At 39.0% G+C, this 26,206-nt stretch overlaps 1 protein-coding gene across 2 annotated transcripts in view; it reads left to right on the top strand.

Annotated features, from left to right (window-relative positions):
• The first annotated feature begins 2,701 nt into the window (after window positions 1-2,701).
• The window catches only part of GHRHR (growth hormone releasing hormone receptor), a 37,782-nt gene continuing 14,277 nt past the window's right edge, over window positions 2,702-26,206 (top strand). For both annotated transcript variants that reach the window (XM_069860419.1, XM_069860420.1), the window contains exons 1-4: window positions 2,702-2,903; window positions 23,795-23,900; window positions 24,525-24,632; window positions 25,821-25,921. In XM_069860419.1, the coding sequence (XP_069716520.1) occupies window positions 23,828-23,900; window positions 24,525-24,632; window positions 25,821-25,921 (282 nt within the window). In that variant the 5' untranslated portion in view covers window positions 2,702-2,903; window positions 23,795-23,827. The remainder of the gene's footprint in view (window positions 2,904-23,794; window positions 23,901-24,524; window positions 24,633-25,820; window positions 25,922-26,206) is intronic.

The following is a 26,206-nucleotide window of genomic DNA, read 5'->3' as shown; positions in this document are numbered from 1 at the left end:
CGAAGAATGAGACTAACAGGGAAGTGTTGCTGCTCACACAGATAAGTCATTTGAAGCAAAAGCTTTGCCAAGCAAAGTCTCGCTGTAGTGGAAAGTGCATTGTATTCAGACTTCACATTCTGTGAAGTCAGAGCTCTGTGAGACAATTGCTCTCCTGCATCATGGGGATTTATTACATTTAGTTCCTTTGGGTGCTACTTGCAAAGCATCCTTTTTATTCTCTGGGAAAGAAAGGTGAACAAAACATACTGTGATTCAGCAGAGGAGAAATGCCCTTTGAAGACAATCAAAAAGGAGCCTGAAGATGATGTGAGGGGATAAGATCAGCAAGGCTTGCCAAGGTAAATTGCCACGATGTTGGCCTAAGTGATGTTGGACACAGTGATGTTTCTCCCAGGAGTTGTCCCTCCTCCTCTCCCTGATTTTTAGCAAAGGCAATGGCTAATTCTTAATCTCCAAGTGTGAGAGAGACTGTCTTGGGAGGGAGATTTCCCTCCTCCCTCTTCCAAGGCCGGCTCCGATGAGGTGCAGAGACCTTTTGATGCCTTGACAAAGTGCTTTCAGTGCCATCCAAGTGCATTTCTCAGTTAAGCCCTTCTCCCTCTGAGTGAGGACAGCCAATCTACTTTACAAAGTGGTTCTGTGTTGTCCCTTTGGCATCCAGAGACACAGCTTGTTACTGACCAATTTGAAGGGCACTGTTCTTTAAAAAAAGTCCTGCAAACAAGAGGAATAAGGAGACAGTGATACCCAAGTGACTTGCCAGGATATTCAGATGGGCAGGGCGCCTGACGGTTCTCCACCCCTTCGTGCAAAGAGTTGGAAAAAGGGGCTGCCTACTCTTAATAAATAAAGCCAGAAAAGAAAGGAGCTTGGGAAGGAAGGCAAATCACCAGAGTTGTGGCCAAATAAAAGGAAAAATAATGACTTTTTAAATTTCATTTAAAGACTTGGAGCAGCTCCCGTAGACTCACTTAATGTTGGTCTTGGGATTTAGTTTCCTCACAGCCACCAAGAGTAGTGACTGGTGTTTCAAACTGGATCAGGGTGGGTTTTACACCTCAATAGATTTTAGTCATCTGGAGATTTTGTAGTGTCTCCTGTCACTGTCACACCTTAGTGCTTGAAACAGTGTACTGGTGAGTGTGTGTGCACTTGTGTGTATAGGGGTGTTTGCATGTGTACATAGCTACAGATATAATTTCCTAGCCAAGGTCTAGAGTGCAGTGTGCCAGCTTGGCATTAAGTCAATATTGTAGTGTTCTGGGAAAGCACACAACAAGAAATTGTATTTGGGTTTTGATAAGAGTTCAACTTAATCGCAACAGAAACCAAGTCATCCCAAATTAAAGCTTAATACAGACCGGGATGGCAATGAAGGTACAGCATGTAGTTTACAAAGAACATGAGCTAATGTCTAGAAATAAGAATGGAGGAATGGCCCTTAATTTTGTTTCTGACCCAGCCACCAATTCCATTTCAGGTTACAGACAAATTGTGTTAGGCAATATTTGCTATCCTGACGAAAAAAGAAACTATGTCCAAGTAAGAGCTGTTGAAAAAAAACAAAACCATGGAGGATGTTTGCAGAACTTCAGAGTATTTCAGTGTCAAACCGTAGCGTGCACCTAAGTATGAGTGTAGAAGACCAACACCCGTGATTGAGTGTTCTTCCCGTGAGGTGAGATTTTCAGACATTGGACTGAATCGGTAACTCAACTCTCAGCATTATTTTCTGAGGACTTCAGCTCCTAATTCACTCATATTGCTGAAAACCTTTCCTGGAATTTGCCATTGCCTCAATTTCCATCGCTCTGATTAGGACAGATCTTCTATGCTGAAGCAGAGGCATATGTGTGGAAATTAATTGTCTATGTTTATACAGCAATTACAACAGAAGCAACAAGCTCTTTGCATATTTTAATATTAAAACTGCAAAAGTAACTTTTAATTACCTCACAAACATTCTGTAATGTTTAGTTACTTACTGACTTGCAAATACTCTGAGGTATAGTTTTCAGATTGTCTTTATTGCCATTATTTTATTGATAGAATTACATAGGATGAACTTATAGCTGGTATTTCTAGCTCAATATCAGCTTTTTTGGCTTTGAGTGTTTAAACATGGCCCTGTAGTAGACCTGAGGGTTTTTTTAATATTAAGGAAATATATGGGAAAGATCATGGCAATGCATTTGCAAACTCTGCATTATACAATAGTGTGTAGGTGTGTAGCTCATTAAAATGATATTTTGGTGTCCTACTTGATCTGAGGGACCTCACGTTGGAGCAGGGGAAGTGAGGAGGAAGGAGTGGCAGAGACAACCTGGGATGAACTGACTGCAGAACCTGTTTTCCACCCCCCCTTTAAGTTAAGCTCAGAAAGAAGGGACCATTGGGGGAAAGGTGCTTTAAGATTTAGTTTAATCGTCTCATTGTCTTATTCTGATTTTGATTGGCAATAAATTAAACTAATTTCCCCAAGTCAAGTCTATTTTGCCCATGATGGTAATTGCTAAGTGATCTCCCTGTCCTTATCTCGACTCATGAACTTTTAGTTGTATTTTCTCTCTTCTGTCCAGCTGAGGAGGGCAGTGACAGAACAGCTTTCATGGACATCTGGAATCCAGCCAGCTTCAAACCACCACACATATCTATTTATTTTTTTTCCATTACTCAAAACAGCGTTCTCTATAGTGGCAACAGGAAAAAGACCACAACATCTTATTTACTGAGTGCTGTATCAACTCTTTTCTTGAGAGGTATTATCAAGGAAGACAAGAGAAGAAACAATAAAACGTTACTCTAATTTCCTTGTCCAAACTAGAAGGACAGAGAAGAAATAAACACCGTATGTCTGAGTATTTAAGATGCCTGACTTTCTCTGACAGCACTGTGATCAGGTGCTTCTGCGCTCTCTGAAAGTTTTGAATATTTTTTAAATAACTGTCTCACTCTCATTGTAAGGGCTTCAGGGCAGATGAAGACACTATTTTTATTCCTGCTATTTTTAAATACAGTTTTCAACTTACTCATGCCCTTTTACAGCTATACTGGCACTACTCTGATCTCACTGATGGTTTACTTTAAACTGCGCTGTATAAACAGTTCTCGCTCTTGCTTCACGGCTGTTCCTCTTCACCCTTTCAAGAGAATTATTGCTCATACTCTTATCTTTGCTCACAATTCTGCCTTTTTGCCTGAGTCAAGTGGAATGAACTTAAGACCTTTTTGATTGCCTAGAAGACAGGTCCAGTAGTAAGGGAGACACAGACTCATTTTTGTGAAACCATTAGGGCTGCAAATTTGTCACCTAACAAGTAGCAATTGCCCTTGTATGTGTTGTTAGTGTGAATAAGATGAACACATCAGGGACTGAGTCACTTTGCATTCATAGCTGGTGAGAACACATCTCCCAGATTTGATCTTGCAGAAAAGTCATTGAGCCTTTTACCCCATGGACTAGATCTTGGTCTGAAAACTGACGTTCGAGAACCTTTTCTGCTTGAAAACCATTGGACCTCAGGTGATTATTGAGAATCCACAAAATAGTATGACTGGGGTTTTCTCAGATATTCTCACTTATGCTGCGTTATGATAGAGCTGACGGTCAATGATATCATCTAAGACCATATCTCTGCCCTTTTTTATCAATGAAGTGATGTGAAAGCAAGAGATGTAGTTTAGCAGGGAAGCAGCAGAAAGGTCAATCCTTGCTTTATTTTTTGTCAAATAAGATTCTAAAAGAGAGTATAGAAAAAAAAAAATCTGTTTATTGCTAGTGGAAAATAGAGTTGAAAAAAAAATCTGTATTAATAACACAGTTTTGTGAAAAGTTTCAAAAAGGAATATAGCCAATGTATCCTATGGTAACACCAAAGGAAAAATAATATTATTTTCCTAGACAAACAAACAAACAAAATACCAACAAACCCCCTTACCCCAAGTTAAAACTGGTTGTATGTGTATAGTGAGGGCAAAACAACCCAACACCAAAATAAAACCCCAAATCCTTCATCTAGGCTTCCAACATTTGTATTGTACATTTTACCAACTTGAAAGAACTTCTTTCTCTGCTGATACTCACTCAGAATTTCAGTAGCACCATGTGAATGTGTGTGATCAGAGGCAAGCAGTGATCCAAACCATATTGAGATGCCTCTTGTCAACACCATAGTCTGCAGTTCTGGAGACACTTGTTCCTGTTGAGACATTCAAGTGTCCTGCGTCACACAAACCAAACTGTTCCTGACACTGCCTCATCCAAACTTGAATCATAGAATCATAGAATCACCAGGTTGGAAGAGACTCACTGGATCATCAAGTCCAACCATTCCTATCAATCACTAAACAATGTCCCTCAGCACCTCATCCACCCGTGCCTTAAACACCTCAGGGAAGGTGACTCAACCACCTCCCTGGGCAGCCTGTTCCAGTGCCCAATGACCCTTTCTGTGAAAAATTTTTTGGTGTGAACATTATGTATAGTTTTAGGTAGGGAGAAAGTGTCAAGAATGATTTCACTACTTGGAGCTTCCTAGGAAATGAGATATGCACAGTGTCATTAACAGAAATAGTGAATCAGTCTGGAAGGCAGTTCTCCGTTTTTTTCCGTAGAATTCACATAAGGGGGAAATGTGTGTTTCCTTGTACTCTTCAAGACAAAATAATACTAAGTGCCAACCAATGCTGTTTATTATTACACAATGAATGCTGAATCTTAAGTTAATACATGTTCATGCTGAATGCTGCACCACATTGCTATGTGTTGCTGCAAGACAGACAAATAAGGAAATTTCAGAGCCTCCTTTTTCATCCTCCAACAACATGCCAGAGGAAAATCTGTTGCCACAAATTCTGCCATCCCTATAGCCTACACCACTAGCTTCCCAGAAGTAGGCTAGGTTTATAAATCTTTTCCTGCTTATGACAAGGCTTCTTTGATAAGTTTACAACTCTGCTTTGTTAGCAGTTTATTTCTTCCTGTACAAGCCTCTGCCCCCACCCTGGTATGGAAGTGCTAGCCTGTGGGTGTCCTCACAGAGTGAGAGGGGAATGAGAGAGGGAAATTGCTACACTTCCCCATTTCTGTTCAGAGAACAAACGGGAAGTTTGATGACTTTTGGTGTTTCAGAGGTCAATTGGTCATCGTGTCCATTCCCAGTACTATGGTTCAGTCATTCTCTACCCTCTCCTTTTGTCTTTACAATGAGCAAAACCAGGAAAACCACAAAATCAAGATAATATCCTCAGCTGGCCACAACCCTCAAATGTGTTAGGGAATTAAGTGAGATAAATTATTGTAAGTGGAGGATAGAAGCTGATCAATTCTTCCCATGCATGGTGTCTTCATTCACAACTTGCCTGAAGTACTTCAGCTACATGAAGGAGGTTGTAGCGAGGTGGATGTTGGTCTCTTCTCCTAAATAACAAGCAATAGAATGAGAGGAAATGGCCGCAAGTTGTATCAGGGAAGGTTTAGATTACATATTGGGAAGAATTTCTTTACTGAAACAGTGGTGAAGCATTGGAAGAGGGTGTTAAGGGAAATGGTGGAGTGTCCATCTCAGGAAGTGTTCAAAAAACATGTAGACGTGGCACTTCAGTACATGGTTTAGTAGGCATAGTGATATCGAGCTGGCAGTTGGACTGGATGATCTTAGAAGTCTTTTCCAATCATAGATGATTCTATGATCCCAAATCTTCACCAACATAACTACTAACAAAGAACATGATATTAAAAGAAATTAAACACCTGAGGCTGTATCTCGCTTGTGGATATCCTATGTGGGTATCTCACTTGTGGGTAAGCATATGTTTCTCTTTAAGTTTTTGAGACACCTCAGATACTGCAGATTCAAGTTCAATAACTTTGCATGATTGAAGGCACTCGTGCAGTAGAGCTTTAGATCCTTGCATGAACTCCTCTTTTTCTGCTGGTCAGTGTTTTAGCTGCAGTTTGCCTTCTGAAAGAATTTGTAAAATTCTCCAAGATGTTTCCTGTTTTTTTCAGCCCATCTTTGGATGAAGTGTCATGGCTCTTGTGGTCACATTGAGGTCTTAATGGAAGAGCAACCTTTGACATGCCATTCAAGAGAGTTTTTAAATTTCTGTTTTGGTTTGGTTTCGGTTTTGTTTTTTATTGTTACAATATGCTTATAAATACTGAAAGTTTGCTGCTAAATAAGAGAGAGACACCAGAGAGAGCTCAGAGAAAGTTGCTAGAATGAACAAGCTGGGCAAGTAAGATATTAGAGGCAAGCCTTCAACAACTGAGTGTGTGGTTCCAGAGAGAAAGGGAGACTGGTCATTAACTGGGAATGGCTATAAAAGATGTTACATAAGAGACAAGCATCAGTTATTCCTTCTCATCATTATGGGCAGATGAAACGGGTTTACAAGGCTGCAGGGAGGAATTAGATCAAATACTAGGAAAAACTTCATAATTACAAGAAAAACTAGGCTGTGGGGTTGGTTGCCAAGGGAGGATGTGAATCACTGTCAATGCAGATCCTTGTAGTTAACTAGCCATCTGTAACAGAAGAATCAAATCTATATTGCTATACTGTTAGATTAGGGTTAAGATACTTACTTACCTCAGTTATTGCAGCTAAAGTCTTGCAAAACTGATATTCATAGTTTTGGATAATCCAAGAAAAATCTGTGCTTTTTTTTTGTTTTGTTTTGAAGGTTTTTTTGTTATGCCCTGTGGCTATGAGGGACTGTGCAAAACACCAGCTGATACTTGTTTTCCTCCTGCTTAACCATCATTGAAAGCCATCCAAATGTGTTAAATAGAGTAGATGGAAAACATATCTTGTGATTTTTTCAATAAACATCCAAAATCTGTTTGTACCTGAGTCAGCTAAGTAAGGTGATGCTTCCTTGTAAGGAATACAGGTGCAGATATACCTTCTGAGTCTAAATGACAGTGGAGAGAATGACAAGGCACCCCTTCTCTGTTTGTCTGTGGTTACCAATACTGCCTGAATGGTCACATTTGGCACCATATTAAGAGAGGAGTTACATTTTTGAGATGATAAAAGATGAAGCCAATACAGCAATGCATTAAGAGCTTCTTCAAAGAGATTCATCATATCTGGGAAAAAATTTTTTGAGGACATGTTCTTAGATATGACAGTGGGAAAGACACAAGGCTCAAAACTGGGATGCGGGGAGGGAGGGGAGAACTTCTTGAGCTAGATTTGCAGATATTGCTATTTTGACACACATCTATTCCTTTCTTCTATCTTGCAAGTGTGGGTGGTTTATTCCTTATTCAGGCCTTTAGTCCAGGAAGATACATATGTATGGAAGGTATGAGAAGTTTTGTGGAATGGACAAAAAGAAAAATGTTGACCAATTTTATTTTTTAAATATTAGGCTATTAAAAACCCAAGACAAACCCTATAGCTCGGGAACCAAAAGTGGGACGGGAGAGGCAAAGAGATGGTTATAGAACATATTCTAACCTGTCACAGTGAGATAAGGCTCAACTTGATTGCTTCACTTAGTATAAGTGAATGCATGTTCAAATATAGCTGTTTTCTTACCCTTGGTCAGAAAATATCAGTGTGCAAAAGTGAGTAGTGAGTTCATGTCAAGTTTCTTGTGAAACACAAGAAACCCATGATGGAAACTTTTCATTTATTGACTGAAGCTTGTGATGAAGAGATCCCAGAGATAAGTCAGTACTGAAAAGAGCCCATTTTGTGTTGGTAGAAGATGTGAAGGCAAAACCAATGAAGATCTTCAACAGCCTTTCAGAAAATGGTCTGCAGAATTGTTTTGAGTATCTTATGCAGCTGCGTATCAACTCTGAAGGTAACCATTTTGAAGACAATTTTAGTTGACTTTCTTAATTTGTAAAATAAAAAGATTTACAGGCACTGTCATGTGTGGATTTTTTATTTATGTTGGACCTTGTATAGGGCTAAGAAGTGGGAAAATAGAGAATTTGTAAGGAAAAAAAAAGATTTTCACACAGAGAAAACCCTTGAGCATGTGTAACATCCTGGTTACATGATGGAGCTAGTCAGAGTCAGGCTTAATATAATGATTTGATCATAGATACCCTTAAACAACTGAAGATGCCGGAATGGCTAAATCAGAGATTTTCTTTATTGGGTTAATCTCAATCACTGGTCTTTCTACTGAGCCCTGAAGATGATTTCAGGATTCTAAATATGTAGTCTTCAAAATAAAAAAAAAACAACCCTGAGCTTTCTAGAAAGATAATGCAAACCCATACGTGAAAAGACATTAAATCTGGTGACTAGTTGGAAAGCAGTCAGTCAGAATTTATTCTCCCAAGAAACTTGAAGATGTATGATGGTCATCATAGTTTAACCCACTTACACACGCATTTATACTTTCCTATGTATATATTTATTGTTGTTTTCCTTCAAAAGTTTTTATGCTGGTACTTCCCTAAGGTTTGAGTTGAAAACTATTTCTATATTCTTTAGGTTTGTAAAGAGAGGTTCCTTCCATGTTATTATGTCATTTCCTCAAATAAGAGTCTGTGTTGCAAGATAGAGTAGTTAATTATGGTTCCCTTTTCTCTTTAGTCATTCCTGAATTACCACGTTGTGTAATTCCTCAGTTACTACTATGTAATCAAAATAATAATATGTTTCTTACTTTTCTCATTACTACTGTAACCAATGCAACCAGACCCCCTACCTTTTGGCCCAGTATTTTATAGTTTTAAATGACCTGCAGAATAACCACAGGCACAGACTTATTAGTGTTCCATTGGCCACCAAGAGAAAACACTTGACTTAACTCATCTTGTGCTGCTGCATAGTTGTAACCATGACCACCACTTGGGTATCACTGACTTAACTGTTCGACAGTGCTCAGGATTAGATCTTCTTCCAGTTCAACTGCCCATTCTGCTAGGCACTGTATAAATATGGCTAATTTCTAAATCTCTAGAGATTAAGGCCTCAGAGCAAGCATAATGGGGCATTGAACTCACCCAAGGTTTGATCCATTTTCTGGAGGTAAATTGCTTTCCACTTATCCTAGAAGCAGCACATATTTTAAGTTACGGACAAGACACAGACTGAGATTTGGACACCTTATTTTCAGCATCTAAACATACCTATGAGGGGAAGAAATTTCTGGCCTAGGGGCTTAATTTACTTGTCCTAATATGTTGTCTACTGACATTTGACAAACCTCATTGTACTGAAGACACCCACACTGATGGATCTAGGGAACACCTGTACTATTCCAGACCAGCTAGAAGTTAAGTAAGATGAACCAGAACATCTCGGATATCAATAGCAACATATGTTCAGGTAACTGAATCCTTGCCCAGATGTCTGAGCTTATGTAAAGTTCATAGAGATCTTTTCAATACGTCAGGAGACAATTTTCCATTAAGAAGCAAAAAAAAAAAAACCCAGTCAATGTCAAAAGAAAGATATCCAGCCACCTCTAACTGGTAAGCATCCAGTCATGCTGCTGTTCACTGCAGATCAATAAGAAGAAAAAGATTTACGCTTCATGAAACATAAAGCAGAACCTCAGAGTCCTGTTTTTCTCTGCAGCCATGGTAAACTAAATCCCTTTTTGTATTCATAATACTGAGGTTCTGCCATTCATTAGAATAAAACAAACAAATAAATACATAATTTGGCCAATGATAAAATCAAATGAACTTCCAGTGACTTTCCCAAGTTATAAATAAGCTTGAAAGAAATACAAGTAATTTTGTGAAAGAATGAGCTATAGTTTAAGTTACACTTTTCAACGTAGATTTAACTGGCAAAACTTCTTCCTGGACATGGGTAATAACAGTCTTTCACAGTGATTACAATCTGGTAAGGAAATAACTATCCACCTGTTTAATTAAATGCAAACATTCCTTCATCAGTGATTTGTGCTTAGTGCCTGGTCAGGACACCAGCAGTTTATTAAAGGATAGTAAGGCAAACAATACCTTACTACAAGGCTATTTGATGAAAATATAAAGGCAAATAGCATTTTTTTCTGTGGGGCTTGTCAGTTTGTTATTAACTTCCTACTGCTAAATGTGATTCTCTCTATCATATGTGACTTTATTTACAATTAGTTTTTTATTACATTATAGCATTCAATACCTAACATGTCTTTTGTTTTACATTTTTCTGCCATTATTTCCTATCAACATTAGTGAAAAAAGCCTAATGCAATTATATTTATCCTAAATATATCTTAAATCTATGGAAAATTGTCTTTTTATTTTCCTTATTTTCTATTAATAAGGTATATAAAGAATCAATAAGCCACTTATATTAACAAAAAATTATTCATCCTAATGTGACATCACATCTCTTCTACACTTTTCATATTCACTGCTATTCTCACAGTTAAAAGGGAAAACAGAGGCACAAATACTTGTAATAGCTGCCTGTGACCACTACGTGAGGGTTTAGGAGCTAGCTCAGACACGATATTGACCTGAGCTTTCAGAAGATCTCATAGAATGCAGAAAAGTGATATTATTGTGTCCAAAAAACCAGAATTCCTCTGAGAACAGCATCATCTTTTAAGTCTGTTAACAATATTGTCCTATTGACCCTTTCCAACCAAAGTCCCTTATACGCATTCACTATACCTAAGAGTCTATATGAATCCACATCAGAGAACAACTCTAGGAGAGGGAACAGCTGAGGACAGGATTCTGCTGTGTTTTATTGTGTATCAAGTACGTATGGCTTTGCTCTTTACCAAGAGCATGACTGACATTCTTGTTTCCCCTTATTAGCACTTTTTTTGCCAAGAACTGTTCCATTAATTTAGAAGAATAGCGATTATACCTTATTCTTATTTTGCTCTTCAGTGAAGACATTTAGCTATTTTATAAGGTTGTTAACATTTGCACGATGAAGTTCACATTGAAGTTCATCTCCAAGGCATGGGAGGAAGTGCCAGATTTTAAGCTGTTTCAAGAGAAAAATGGGAAGGAAATGTACTCATTTCTCTCATTAGCTTCTGGACTTCTCAGAGAAAAAAGTAGAAGAATTAAATCCATTGTTCTTGCCAGTTTGACCAGGAAATGAATTACAGCTAAGGAAAAGAAAATATTACACTTTTATAAACTGTCTGTTTTCACTCCTCAAATTCTCAATTATTTCAAAGGTCATTGACTTTGCCCACCCCTGGAGACAAGTCTGTTGGCAGCGCACTTCAAGGATCAATCTTCTGTGAAATCCATCAAATAATGGACTGGAAGTCCATCAAATTACAGAGGAATAGGACTTGAAAAGCCTTCAAGATATCAACCAATCCACTGTCCAGTCCCAAGGTATCTCAGTCACCACTTCCATGGAGGTTTGCCCCATCTTTTTCAAAAATGCTCAAAAGATGTAAGCTCCACGTTTTCTTCATTTGATTTATCAAAGGCTTTAACAATTTTACTGCCTGAAATATTTTTCCTTACACCTTATCCACAATTTTCCTCCAGCAGCTTTAGCTGGTGTCTTTTTGTCCTATCCAACATGGGAAAAATTATTCCTGTCTCCTTTCCAAAGGTCTTTTTATAATAAAAGATATGTCATGTATCCCCTTCATCTTCTTTTCTGGCAAACCCATGGCTTTCCTTCTGACTTTTCCCCATATGCTGCAGTTTCCTGGCTACTCCTCAAACCCTCTACTTGCCTCTACATTATTTCCAGCAGATCTAAAACTCTCTTGAAAAGTGCTTCAAAAGTAGTGCTCATCATAGACCAGTCAAATTGCTCTGGCAATTTGACTGCTTACCATCATGAAGTACTACTTCATATAGGAAAAAAAACCCCCACAAATACTCTTGTTTATACACTCAATAATTTTGCCTTTCTACAGTACCATAGCATCACTGACATAATTTACTCATCTTTTTAGCCACCTTGACACTCCCATGCTTTCCTGAATCATATAAGGACCGTTTTTAGACTTTACAAGTTCTTAATGAGAAACTGATTAAATGAGAACCAAAAGTCAAAGCCATTTTGGACCACACAGTAGTCATGTTTCTGTACAGCTGGGAAAAAATAATCTGTATATTTTTTTGTTAGAAACAAATGTTCAGTTTGGCTGAAAAAATCACTTAAAAAAGAAATTACATTTTCTCCATTGAAAAATTTCAGAACCCTTTTTATTGATTCCAGATGGCAACTAGCTTCAGAAAGAATGCTTATTGCATTCATTTATTGATGTCAAGTGCAAACAACAAAAATGAAGAGAAACCAATAGACTATTCAAGACCAATGATATCTCATGGACTATAGTGCCTGAAAATACACAATTTTCTTCCTCTCTTAGCAGATAATTCTCCAGGCTGGAGAACTGGGGCTGTGAGAACCTCAGGAGGTTCAACAAGGCCAAGTGCAAGGTCCTACACCTGGGTCGGGACAGTCCCCAATTTCAGTACACGATGGGGGATGATGTGATTGAGAGCGGCCCTGCAGAGAAGGACTTGGGGTGCTGGTTGATGAGAAGCTCGACATGAGCTGGCAATGTGTGCTCGCAGCCCAGAAGACCACCTGTGTCCTGGGCTGCATCCAGAGAACGTGGCCAGCAGGGCAAGGGAAGTGATTCTGCCTATTTCTCTCTTGGGAGACCTCACCTGGAGGGTTGTGTCCAGGTCTGCAATCCTCAACATGAGAAGGAGTTGGAGCTGTTGGAATGGGTCCAGAGAAGGCTACAAAGATGATGTGAGGGGTGGAGCACCTCCCGTACGAGAACAGGCTGAGAGAGTTGGGGTTGTTCAGCCTGGAGAAGAGAAGGCTCCGAGGAGATTTGACAGCGACCTTCCAGGACCTGAAGGGGCTGCGGGGAGGCTGAGGAGGGACTATTCATAGGGGCTTGTGGTGACGGGACGAGGGGCAATGGGGATAAGCTGGAGAGGGGCAGATTTAGGCTAGACATAATGAGGAATTTCTTCACCATGAGAGTGATGAGGCCCTGGAAGAGGTTTCCCAGGAAAGTGGTGGCTGCCCCATCCCTGGAGGTGTTCAAGGCCATGTTGCATGGAGCCTTGGGCAGTCTGATCCCGTGGGAGGTGTCCCTGCCCATGGCAGGGAGGTTGGAACTGGATGATCTTCGGGGTCCCTTCCAACCCGAAGTATTCTATGATAATTCTATGATAATAGAAATTAAAAACTGATCTTCCATAGAACTTGTAAGATACATGGTGATGCTTCAAAAATATTTTTTATTGACTTTTTCATTGAAAAAGTCTTTGAACATAATTTAAATCAAACTTTTTTGTAGTTTTTCTGGTATAACAGGACATTAGACAAAAGTTAATTAATGGACAAGTCAATCAAATGATCATTGAAAAAACATTTCAGAGGAGAATGATGTTCCCACCTCAAAATCCAAATCCAAATCAACGTATTAAAGCAGAATAATATATTAAATTTTTTACTTATCCTCAAAACATATGCTGCGTCTTCCTTTTATGTTTATGTTCAGGAAGGTTTTTATTTAGGAAAAAAACTTTCATTTTCCCTTCATCTTGTTTTTTTTTAATTTTTTATGTATGTGTTTTTTCGTTTTGTTTTGTCTATTTTCTTTTCATTTTACTTTTTCTCTGAAATAGAAAGCCACCGTCTTCCAAAATTTCTGTTCCCCTATCAAAACATACAGAAAACCTTGTCCAGTGATTGCAGAAATGTCTGATATATAAATTTTATGAGATGTGTTAGTATCAATGATGACATTTTCAGACTCCCTGGCAGAAAAAAATAGTTCTTGTTATGTTACTCTATAAATACTAACAGACGTACCATTAAACTGGAGCCTCAAATTTTCATAACGAGCAAATGGAAAGGAAAATGTAAACAAGAAAATCAAGTCAAATATCACTGATTAAACCTTTGACCTTACTGAAGATGAAGGTCATAAGTGTGCATGATGCAACCACTTCAATCTATAATTTTTCAGTAATGGGCTACCAGCAAAAAAAGCTAAGTAGCCTATTTTGATCATTCATAGAGACTATGAGCATAGGTTTATATTTTCCTGTTTCTGCATGCAAAAAACCTCATTATTTGTCCCCTTAAAATAAGTTCAAAATACAACACTCAATTGACAAGCTGTGTCAGAAAACATTGCCTGATGGTCCCTAGGTAGGTGCAGGACTTGGTTTCAGGTTTGTTTCAGCAGTGCCTGCCGTCTCCTAAAGCTGGCCCTGGTTCCTCTACCAGGACTTGCCTTCTCTGTTATTCTGGCAGCATTTATGAGACATAGTGAGGTGCACTGGGGAACTGATTCTTCGGAGGGGAAAAAAGGTGTTTATTTCTAGTCAGGACCAGCTCCCTGCTCCAGTTCTCCACTATGCCCACAAATAGCTCTGGCAGGGTGTAAGCAGCCTAAAGGAAGTTGAAAGGAGAAAGGAAAGAAGTGCTGAAGCGAGCACTGCAGTCAAGTAACTATGCTATAGCCTTACTGCCAAGCTAGAAAGATTATCCCACTTGAAACATAATTGATCAAGCACCTACGAGGTACAAGCCCCTTGTATATATATGCTTAAACAATTCTAACTCAATTTAACATAATTGACAGTTAATGTTCTACATTTTGTGCTGAGTTTAAACAGCTTTAATTAAAATCCATCTGCTCATTTCATACATGGTGTGAGCAAAATGATCACCCTTTTAGACTGTCTTGCAAAGAAAGATTAATTCCACTGCATAATTATGAGTCTGCATATTGCTGATCTTCAGTATTTAGATAATAATTCAAAGCCCCATTTATAAAACTTTGTGGAACTCTGGATCATCTAAAATTGCACTGTTTCAAACACTGCCCTTTTCCTCAGAAACTAAACATTTATCTGTCACGTCTGCACAACAAAATTGCCTATTCTAGGAGCTGTGGTTAAATGACTTAGACCCAGCCTTCCCTCCCCCCTTCCCTCCCACATCTTTCCTCTAAAATTCAATAGTTTTAACGAATTGTCATGGCAATAGAAGCCTCTCGAGAGACAACTACAAAGACTGAAATTTCCCTTTATCCCACAGTAGATTTACTTTCAGTACTACAAACTTCATCATGATGGTGTGTGCTCGTGGGTCTGACCATAGCAGATCACAGAATCACTGTCGACTCTGTTTGCACTTAGTTTTGTCCCTGCTGATAGGATTAACAAGTTCAGGACTAAATGCTAACTGTAGCCCTTTACTCAATGCTGAATTCTAATACCTCTTCCTGGGCAAAATCCTTGGAAATATGAAGCTGTAGCAATGGCACCTCAGAAACCTTGAATAGTTAACTCCAATTGTTTACTTTTGTCTTTGGAAGCTGTCTGTATTTTCAATCCCAATAAAATAAGTTATTACTGTCTTTTTTTTAGGTAAGTTGAAAGATCGTGGAATATTTGTTTATATTATTAAGGTTTCCTCCAACTTTCCATCATCATAAAACAACTGGATATTATTAACTCCTGTGAAAATTTCTTCAGAAATTTTAGATTATATTGTGCTGGTTAATGTTTCATAGCATGGGTGTTCTAGGAGCAGATAGTGTCCAGCCTTGCATATTGGTGGAAGAGACAATCTACTCTCATGTGTTTACATGTAACTGCAGTAACATAGTAGTTAGGGTAAAAGGAGATGTGAACCTGTCTTGCTTTATGGCAGATCAGGTGTGTAGGAACACTGACTTCTCAGCATTATGTAAAGAGGACAAGGATAGTCTAAAATCATAGAATCATAGAATCATAGAACAGTTTGAGTCAGAAGGGACTTTAATGATCATCCAGTTTTAATCTGCTTACAATAAGTACAGCCTTGCTCTTGTTGCTTAAGAAAATCCAACTACTATGTTCAGTGAGGCCATCTAGTTTTGGTAAATTATTTATATTCTTTTTGTGTCCATTGGTTGTAACCCTGAACAATCCTGCAACCCTGGAAGGCCAACCATATCCTGGGCTGCATCAAAATAAGTGTGTCCAGCAGGTCGAGGGAGGTGATTCTCCCCCTCTATTCCTCTCTTGTGAGACCTCTTCTGGAGGATTGTGCCCAGTTCTGGAATCCTCAGCATAAGGAGATGGAGCTGTTGGAATGGGTCCAGAGGAGGGCTGCAAACATGATCAGAGGGCTGGAGCACCTCCCATATGAGGACAGGCTGAGAGAGTTGGGCTTGTTCAGCCTGGAGAAGAGAAGCCTCCAAGGAGACCTTACAGCGACCTTCCAGCAACTGAAAGGGGCTACAGGAAAGCTGAAGAGGGACTATTCATAAAGGCTTGTGGTGGAAGGATGAGGGGAATGGGTATAAACTGGAGAAGGGTAGATTTAGGCTTGATATAAGGAAGAATTTCTTCACCGTGAGAGTGATTCTAATCAAATTGTATGAATAGGGCCCAACACATGCAGATTTCCACAGACATTAAAAAAACATATTTAAATAAAATGAAATAAGCAGCCACATTTCATCTTAATAAGATTAATATCTGCACATTTCTCTGTCCTTGTAGCTACAGTAATGGAGTGAATCTTGTGGAGAGAGAAAAATCAGCAAGGAAAAAAATGAGTTCTAGAGAAGTTTGGGAATGGAGAGGAGCACAGAAACAGGAGTGCTGGGGCTAGAAAGAGGCAACAAGCTGTTGTGAAATCAGCTGGTATCTTACAAATTAAAGGAATTGGTAGCACAAACCAGAATCATTCTGCAAAGAGCAGCAAGAGAATCCTTGAGAGAGTTGTGAATATATCACTTTCACCATGGGGGGAAGCACTAGAATCAGCTCGGCAGAGGAGATGCATGCAATAGGGAGTGTGTTGATTGTGGAGGTGGTGAGTGGAGAGAAGATGTAGTAATTACTGATCTATCAAATGTTTGCCTCTGCTTAACATAAGTGTGGGAGCGGACTTGCAGGGGTGGTGATATTCAAGACTAAAAAGCTCAGATAGAACTGGTAGGAAGTGATAACTGTGCCTGTAGACAACTAGTCCTTCAGTTGTGCTTTAATGGTGAAACTAGAAGCTGAAAGTTCTATAAGTTGTTGAAGAAACTTTTTTTCGTTTAAATTAAAACGTCATTTTTAAGGAAGGACAGACCCACAGCCCCATTACTTTCTTTCAGACTTGTCCTTCTCCTTAACCACATACAGCTGGAAATTTGCACAGAAGAGCGACAGTAGGAAGGAACTCAGTTTAATGGAATGTCTGTGCTGCAGATTGGCAGTGTAAGGCTGAAAAACTAGGTTTTCCAAAATCATCCATGATCATCAGAGTTACTATGTGGTGGATTTCAGCAGGCTGCTCGCTCTCCCTGAAAAATGAAAGCCTTTTCCAATTACTTATATAGTACTCTCTGTGTGCTCTGGGACACTGAAAAGTGGTAAGCCATGCATTCTGTGTTTTTTATAGGCAGGACTTTAGCAGCACTAAATAAACACATTTAATGGCTCAGATGTAGAGGCTGAAATGGAAAATTCCAATATGTACATCAAAAGCTTACTCATAGGCAACATATTTTTCTAATAAATGGACCAAAAAAGTGCATCTCCATGAAATGTGAGGTGTTGCTCATTAGAAACAGGACTGCTTATGATTATTTTTTAAACATGAGTTAAAATAGCCATAAGGTGCATGATTTATAAACCATTTGTGGGATTGCCTGAAGACTATTAATCTCAATAGTGCTGATACATTACAGGAAACTTGATAAATGTTCAGCCAAGGAATTTACTTTAATCTGGAATCTCTTTATGGATGAAAGGAGAGGGAATGTGTCCGAATGCTGTAACACAGCCTCTGATAGCACAAGCTTGCAATGACAGGACCAATCACTATAGTTTTATAAGATTTTCAAGAAATATAAAAATTTTAATCATCTGTAAGACAGCTAAAGCTTCCTGTTGTAGTCTTGCTACTGAAAGCACTTTGAATAGTTTAAATATTCCGGTTGTTTACCTCTTCAAATTATAATATGAAGTAATCAGGAAAACACTGATTAAGTTGCCAGAAAGCATGTGGCACAGTGAATTAAGACTCATGTGGGTTTATGTTCTCTTACCAGCTTTTTTCTTAACTTTATCAGCTGAAAAAATCAATTCAACACTTTGACCTGAATTTATTCCATTCTATACCTCTGTAGGGAAATCTTTCTGTTCTCAAGATTCTATAAATTTGGACATGAGGTTAGGAGAGACATGAGAATTTGCCCATCATAAATACACTTAATAAGTGTTCATTTGCGAGGTCTAGAGCTTCATGCTCTTGAACTAGATGATGAAAATTGGCAGGAACACAGCTATAATTTTGTTTCAGACTGCCCTGTGAAAGCTTGACTGGTTTAGGTGAGGTATAAGGATAAGGGGAGAAAAAGAAATAAAACCTCATGCACATACTGAAAAGAAAGTTTGCTAACTTCAGCTTTCTAAAGACATCTTCTTGTATTGCACAGATTCCATTCTCTCACAGTTCCAAATTACAGTCAAGCCCTGAAAGGGTCATCTCCACATAAGCCTTGCATAAGTACAACTTTAATTCCTCATGGCTGTAGTGACTCCATGAGCTGGGAGACTCCTTTCCAAGACCTCAGCATTCCCATACTCACTCTGAGTCAATAAACAGTAAGAGGTAATTTTATTTAACTACAGAAAGAGGTAATTTTATTTAACTATAGAAAGATGAACTGATGAAGACAGAGTAAAATCAGTATCAGATGTGAAAAAAACCTTGTAGGCTGGAACACAGGAACTAGGATGTGGTGGGTTGACACTGGCTGAATGATGGGTGCCCGTCAAAGCTGCTCTATCATTTTGTTTGTCAGCTGAATGGGAGAATGAAATATAATGAAAGGCTTATGGGTGGAGAAAAGAAGAGGTGCATCACTCAGCAATTACTGTTATTGACAAATCATTGAGGAAATTAGTTTATTTTATTGTCAATGAAATCAGAGTAGTGTAATGAGAAATAAAACTAAATGTTAAAACACCTTCCCCCCACACCTCCTTTCTCCCTGGACTCGACTTCACTCCCGATTTTCTCTACCTTCTCCCACTGCAGCAGTGCAGATGGATGTGGAAAGGGGGTTGTGGTCAGTTCATCATGTTATCTCTACCTCTTCTTCCTCCTCACTCTCTTCCCATGACCAGTGTGGGGTTCCTGCTATGAGAGACAGTTCTCTGGGAACTTCTTCCATTTGAGTTCTTCCCATGGGCTACAGTTCTTCATGAACTGCTCCAGCATGGATCCCTTCCATGGAGAACAGTCCTTCAGAAACAGACTGCTCTGGAGTGGGTCCCCTGCAGGGCCACAAGTCTTACCAAGGAGGTAAGATCTTACTAGGGCATCTTACCAGGAGGTACAAGATTCTTATAGCCTTTGGAAAACTCACTCAACTCCTCCATTCCAGTCTTTGAGCATGTGGCAATGTCAAAAAGGTAGAAAGCAGGTTAAATGCAGCTTAGAGAGTTGTTAATATTTATTGCCCACTTCATTGTACTGTTACGTCACTTCTGTGCAAAAAAATAAATGCCTCAAATCAGCAACTGATAAGAGAAAGGGAAGTCACAATTCTGGTGAAAGATGATAAGAGAGGCTAATGAAGTGAAGTCTGAGTCTTGCTTTGAAACATGAACTCTGGTGCTTCGTATCACTGTGCCTTGTACACCCTGAGTCTGGCAGTGCTTGTAAGTAATTGCATTAAAAAAAAAGCTTTTCCTTGATTGTTTTTCATTAATTGTTCATTTTCTACTTGTAGCAGATGGTCAGATACAGCTTTCCTTTTTGCATGAGTCTCTTTTCTCTTTACTTGCTTTGAATTTCAGTTAAACAAGGCAAGATGCTATGAAAAGTGTGAATAGCAGCAGAAGAGAAACATTGTAGGATTTATGTGTAAATTCATTTCACTGCTTTCGTACAACACACTTGCTAAGAAGAAACAACATAATTGGCAGAACCCCTCTTTTTTTTTGTGTGAAGGCTTTAAAAGAAAGCAATGAAGGAGAAGAAACTGGAGGAGAGTTGTTACTCCAAAGCAGCTACATTTTGATAGAGTTCTATTACATTTCAGATTACACAACCTTATTACTTAGAATTTCATCTGCCTTGCTGGTAGCATTAATGTTATTTAATAAGTGAACAGCTGAGATGCTATGTGTAACAAATGAGTTGAATCAACAGAGATGCTTATACTAGAATTCAAAATATCCAAATGCATTAAAAACCCCAGAAGTCTTACTGATATTTTGCTTTTAATAATCATTAGCAAACCAACATTCAGGATCACACAGATAATATAGAAAGTTCTTTGAATAGTGAGGGAAGAATATTTTCTTTGCTTTTGAGAGTAATTAAATTGTCAGCACCTTCCTTTTGTGATTCTTCTGCTATATCCTTTCCTCTTCTTCGAGAATCTCTTCTCTGAAGGCGTATTTCACGAGGACTGGCACAGTAGCTTGTTTTTTGTGGGTTAAGGGAAAGAAAACACTGTGAAATGACTGAAAAGACCTATTACTGAGGTGAAGCTACAGACTTCTTTGTGACAAACTCCGCTTCTCAGTAGTGTGGAGATATGATTGCTGCAAGTAGAATATCCAGATCCATTGTTAATAGTTAAAAATATCACCAAAGGTCTCTGTGAGAACCTGTTCCGTGTATCCAAGAGTAATAACAATTTCTTCTATAAAGTTGGATTGATTGTAATACAATTATGCACTGACCAAATACAAGTTCATGCCTCCTAGCATCTGTGAACTATCAAGGGAGGTTCTGTAGGGAGGATCCTGATACGAGTGAATTTACGAAGTGGCGGACTGAAAGATTTTGTGGACTTTCATTTCTTTAGGGATCCTACAAACCAGAAACACTTGTCTTATTATCAGCTGAGCAAGCAGGCAAAACACCTCTATTTATGCATGTGCCTACATAAGGGCAGTAGCTGTAGTAAGTGGGATTCATCTGACTCAGAGTTACAGCCCAAATTCTGAGAGTAACCATGTATTTAATAGTCAGGGGATTCCTAGTGAATTGGGTTTAAACCACAGCTTGTTCCATCTATAAGTAAACATACGAAGTAATTCAATTGATCTATGCACAAAACTGCTAGTACTGCTCTGTTATGCTCAGGAAAGGAGCATAAGATGACTAGATCAGATAATGATAGCTTGAAGATGTAGGCACCAAAGTTAGAATCATGCACACAGACTTTTATGCTTGTTATAAAGAATGGCTCACACCTCTGTGCCATTATTTCATGCTTCCAGAAGTGTGTAGAAGTGAAGGAAGTAGAAAATGAGATTAAACAAGTAAGTCTACAGATGTTTTCAGGGTAGTTTGGAACCTGATTCTATATCTTGTTTGGGAATAATATTTGAAGCTGCTTGGAAAGTCTAAGTGTCTACTTGCGGTACTCAAATGCTCTAGAGGGATGGGTATATCTAGAACATAGCCTGGAAAGGAATATATCTTTAAGTTTATTTTGCTTGAGTTTCTTTTATAGCAGATCTGGCACTCAATGTTTACTCAAGCAGCGGTTAGTGCTGACTATAAACTGTGAGAGCATCTCCTATGGTCAGGTCTTTTTGAAAGAAGAGGTAAAAATTCGATATTTGAACTGACACTTGATCTCACCTTTTTATGTGAGATGCACATGGTAAAGTGTAGTCATGAGTGTGGAGACTTACAAAGAAAAACAAAGAAAAAGGTTTCCTGGACTGGTGACTAAGCCAAACAAATGCTGCATAGAAACGCAACACCAAATAAACAAATTTATTCTTGCCATGAACATTTCAGTGAGCAAAGATAGCTTTCATAGGCAAAATCTAACCATTTTTTTTGCCAAGAGAAATAATTTAGGACCATGCAAATGGGTACATTTCCTGCCTACTAAGGTTTTCTGGGCATAGCTGGCCAAACCAAGAGAATGCTGTAAAATAGTTTTTCAGTAAATTGGATGACTTTTTTTTCTACTGACTAGTAAAACTGCTTTTTGCAGTAGCCGCTGGACATGATGGGTAGTCAGCTTTTCAGCATAGATGACTTTAATTATCCAGAGGAAGAATCCATTATAAGAGGTGAAGAATAGATGTTGACATGAGAAGAGATATCAGTTGAGCCAAGATATTTGAGACTGATGTCATTTTTCTGTCATCCTGCCTACCAACGGATATCTTAGTGAAGTGGAGTTGAGCGTCTGTCCAGACTACCTTTTTTTACTGATCAGGGCTGACAGATGCATCCTACACATCAGCTTCCCACCTCCTGGGGATAAGGCAATGACTGGCCTCTGCTCCATCCTTTTATAGTTATTTTTCTCTCACATATACCAAACTTCATTCAGCCTTGGATATGGGGCCCTCTTTTTTATTGCTGGCTTAAACTGATCCATGGCATTGCTGTCTGTCAGTCTGCCAGGAAAACCACATCCTCCTAAAAGTGCAGCAAATAGAAAGCATACTAGGTCCTTGAAGGACATACAAGTGGATAGATCCCATTTTCATTTGCCAGGGTCCAAACTCCAGAAAAGTAAAGACTGTGCAATTAACTTAGCACTCTTCAACAGGCTCAGAGCTTCAAGCTGGTAGCCAAAATGGAGTTCAAATGCTCTGCATAAAAATAAGAGATGTGGACATTAACATGGAGGGGAAACACCAACTTATTGGAATGGATACACTCTGCCCTCTGAATGAACTGAAAGCCAGCTATTTATTTCCCAGATTCCCTGTATATTAATATTCCCTGGGTAGAATAAAACTGAGCCATATGCCAGCCACCTGCTCACTGAGCAAGTCTCATCCTGAGTCTATTTTCTGTGTCTGTATCTGTGTCTTTATATTCACACATATGGAGCACACTGGCACCAGCGGCCAGGGTGTACAGATAAGTTGACTGCTGTGTCTCTGATGACAACTGGCTTTCTGGGACTGGAGACAATAGTTGTGGCTGGACAAGGCACGTATTGGTTTCTTTATGAAAAATAGATGTGTGTGCTTCTGCATAGTGGGTATACTCACAGCAGTAGTTTTGTGCAGACTGTCCTTTGATGGCAAAGGTAATTTGGATCCCTTCTAATTCTCTTGTGGTGTCCATGTAAGCACAAGTCTGCATAAAGACTAAAGCAACCAAAAGGTTCCTGCGGTTAAAACGCTTGGTGCCACTTTTTTTTCTCTACACGGACATACTGACCTAAGAAATGTTTTGATGCAGCATTTTTTTCCAAAGAAGAGAGTTTTGCCTCCCACCCTTTGTAAAGAAAGGCAGATGGCAGAAGGCAGAGAATGGATTTATTCCTTTTGCAGTGAAGAGCTCATTCAGAAGACAATTCTGCAATAATTGTATGTGATTTCAAGATGTTGTTTCTTTGGAGGCTGTCAGGGGTTGTCTATGCTGAGGAGCAAATAGGCTCTGCAGCATGACCTGTAGCATTGAACCTTTCACTGTTAAGAAAAGGAGCTTGTCCTAGTGCACTCTGTCTCCCTGGATCCAGATTTAGCAAGGGCTGAAGTCAGAGTGCAAATGAGTCTCACACTCAGCCCCAGGCCCTAGGAAAAAGGTCTTTCGTTATGAACATAGACAGAGAAATCTTATAGGTTTTCCGGTACATAGCTGTGGCTATCATCCTCCAGCAGTTACACTGCCTAATGATTTGCGCTGATGTAAAGTAGTGCAGCTCAACTGTCTTTTATAGAGCTCAGTTGGGTTCATTCACCAAAAGCATTGCAACTTCTGCAGAGACAAGTAGCACCCTTTGACTGCTAAACCCTAACCTAATGTTCTATGTCCTTGAAAACCTTGTTGCAAAAGTGGGTCTGGAATTAATGGCTCCATCTTTTCTCACTAATCAACTGAAACTCCTCTCCCTGTAGATTGCTGGGAATGTCCACCCAGAATGTGATTTTATGATAGAGTGGAAGAAAAAGGAGGCTGAATGTCTGGAGTATCCAGAAAAGCATGGAAATGCAACACCATCAGGTATCAATGTATGAAGGACAAAAAGAGTAATAGAGAAGCAACAAACTACCTGAGTCAGGAAACAGCCATGCTGCTTATGTGCATGTTTGAGGGTTTTACTTATTGTTCCACAACCTCCTCCTCTGGTCAACTGTTCTTCCATCTGCTTTCATTCCTCTCAATTATTTTATTTCCACATTTTTTTTTCTCATTCAAATATGGATAGTCAATCTATCTGAGCAAATCCTTGTGTCCTCCTCCTATTACTTCCCCAACTGGATGCTATCAAGGCATCATGCTTGTTGTGTGAGAGTGTGTTGATCTTTAAAAAGAGGGCAATCCCTTAACAAGAACTGTAATCTGGTCTTTTTTTCCAGCATCACTCTCTCCCATTTGCACAATACTTTTTCATTTATTACATTAAGTCTGAAACTCCACCCTCGTCTAACACAGGGTGTCTAAATAAAAGCAGATTAAATAGTCCTCCGGAGAAATTATTTCTCACTGTAGATAAAAAATTGTGGCTAAACTAATTATATAAGGTATGAAAAAGGTGGAAGGTCAAAACTTAAAAAGTTTTTTTAATTACTTTTTATGCTGTTCACATATAAATATGCTCAAAAAATATTTCACTTTCTGTCTGAGGTTGCAAGAGAACTTGGGACAAATTACTGTGCTGGCCAGAGGCAGATGCTGGAGATACTCTTGCTTTACCATGTCCAAACATCCTCTTTCACTTCATGAAGGACCCAGGTGATGTGCTGTGGTGGTTGTACTTCTATTGTTGTGTTGTATGTCTGGAAAGAACACTTTTAAATATAAGGTGTGAACCTTGAACATTGCAAGTTCCTGCTCACTAGCTAGATCAGAGGATTACTGAAAAGATTTCACTAGGATCTGTAGGACCTTAGCAGCTCTTCTCATATTTTAGGTATTATCCATAACTGGATATAATCTCATAATCTGTGACAAGTCTCTGAGCCAAAGAATACTGAAATCAATAGAATGATTTCCATTGGTTTCCACGGGTTTTGAGGTCAGCTTGTTGGTTCAGTTTTCTACAAAGCTTGTATGAGGTTTGTCTAGGTCAGAACTTAAGCCTGCAGCTTTATGAGACTTATACTCTGAGTAGTGTAGGGTGAGATGAAAGGCGGAGGAATGAATAATATGATTGTTCCTTAAGACTACAGTTGGAGATACAAAGAAGAATTTAGTCATTGAAGTAGCACATGTTGGGTCAAATGCAAGAATGTGCAAACCAGTGCCCTTGTGACAGCTTACATTTTGGGTAAATATGGCTAGGAAAAACCTGCAAACCCATAAAGAGGAAACAGTCTTCCAAGAAAGGTCTAGATTTGGCAGTTCCACAAAAAAAAGAAACTGCAAAGCCCATCCTTTGCCTTACCCAACACATGCTAGTTATAAATCAGGGATAAGGAAAATTCCTTTCATCTGTGTAGATTCATTTCCCTCCCCGGGATTCTCTTACTTATCCTTCACCTGGCTCATAAATCTTTTTATGGCAAAGTGCTATCCTCATAGAACAAATGTTTTCTTCCAGCCTCTGACCTGCTAAGAAAGACTAAGCCCCAAGGAAGGTGGGAGTGAGAAAGTGTACGTTAGAGGTTTGAACATGGAATGAAACAAAAGTCTGAAAATTGCTTCCCAGTCTTCTCCAATGGACTTCTTTGACATTGATACAATTTCTTCCTTAATGTTCCCACCTTTATCTGTTACCTTCTCACTTCTTCCCATCCAGATAAAGTGAAAAGTTTTGTATCTGACAATCTGGATGTATACAGGCAATATGTCCTATCAACTCTGTCAGATGCTAGGGGAGATGTTCCTCTCCTCCTAGTATAATCTTCTATGAGCAGCAATCTTTTGGTATTTAGTTTTTATGTGGCTCTTCATCGTAAAAAATAAATGTTTCTTTTTCAGCTGGAATAGTAAAAAGGAACTGCACAAAGAAAGGCTGGTCTGATCCATTCCCTCCCTACCATATTGCTTGTCCTGTAGAAGATGAGATTCCACTTGAAGAAGTAAGTTTAATTAAATAAATATGTGAGTGCTGTACTGACGTTACAGGATTCCTTTCTATTCCTGAAGACCACTGGGGAGGGAAACTCAGCTGAAGCTGAAACTTCATAACCAAGTATGGAATGCAATGCAAATTGTACTCTAGTCATTTATTTTGAAGAATCACTAAAGATGCTTTATTTTTCAGGTATAAGGTTGTAATAAAAATAAAGACAGCTGCAAATCCCATACAGTCATAGAGCTCTGTCGAGCTTGGTCTCAGATGTAACAGCTAGAGACATATTGTG

Source organism: Phaenicophaeus curvirostris, chromosome 6 (assembly GCF_032191515.1).
Source record: "Phaenicophaeus curvirostris isolate KB17595 chromosome 6, BPBGC_Pcur_1.0, whole genome shotgun sequence".
NCBI classification, from domain to species: Eukaryota; Metazoa; Chordata; class Aves; order Cuculiformes; family Cuculidae; genus Phaenicophaeus; species Phaenicophaeus curvirostris.
The sequence above is the reverse complement of the archived record's forward strand: the minus strand, read 5'-3'. Positions and strand labels throughout refer to the sequence as shown.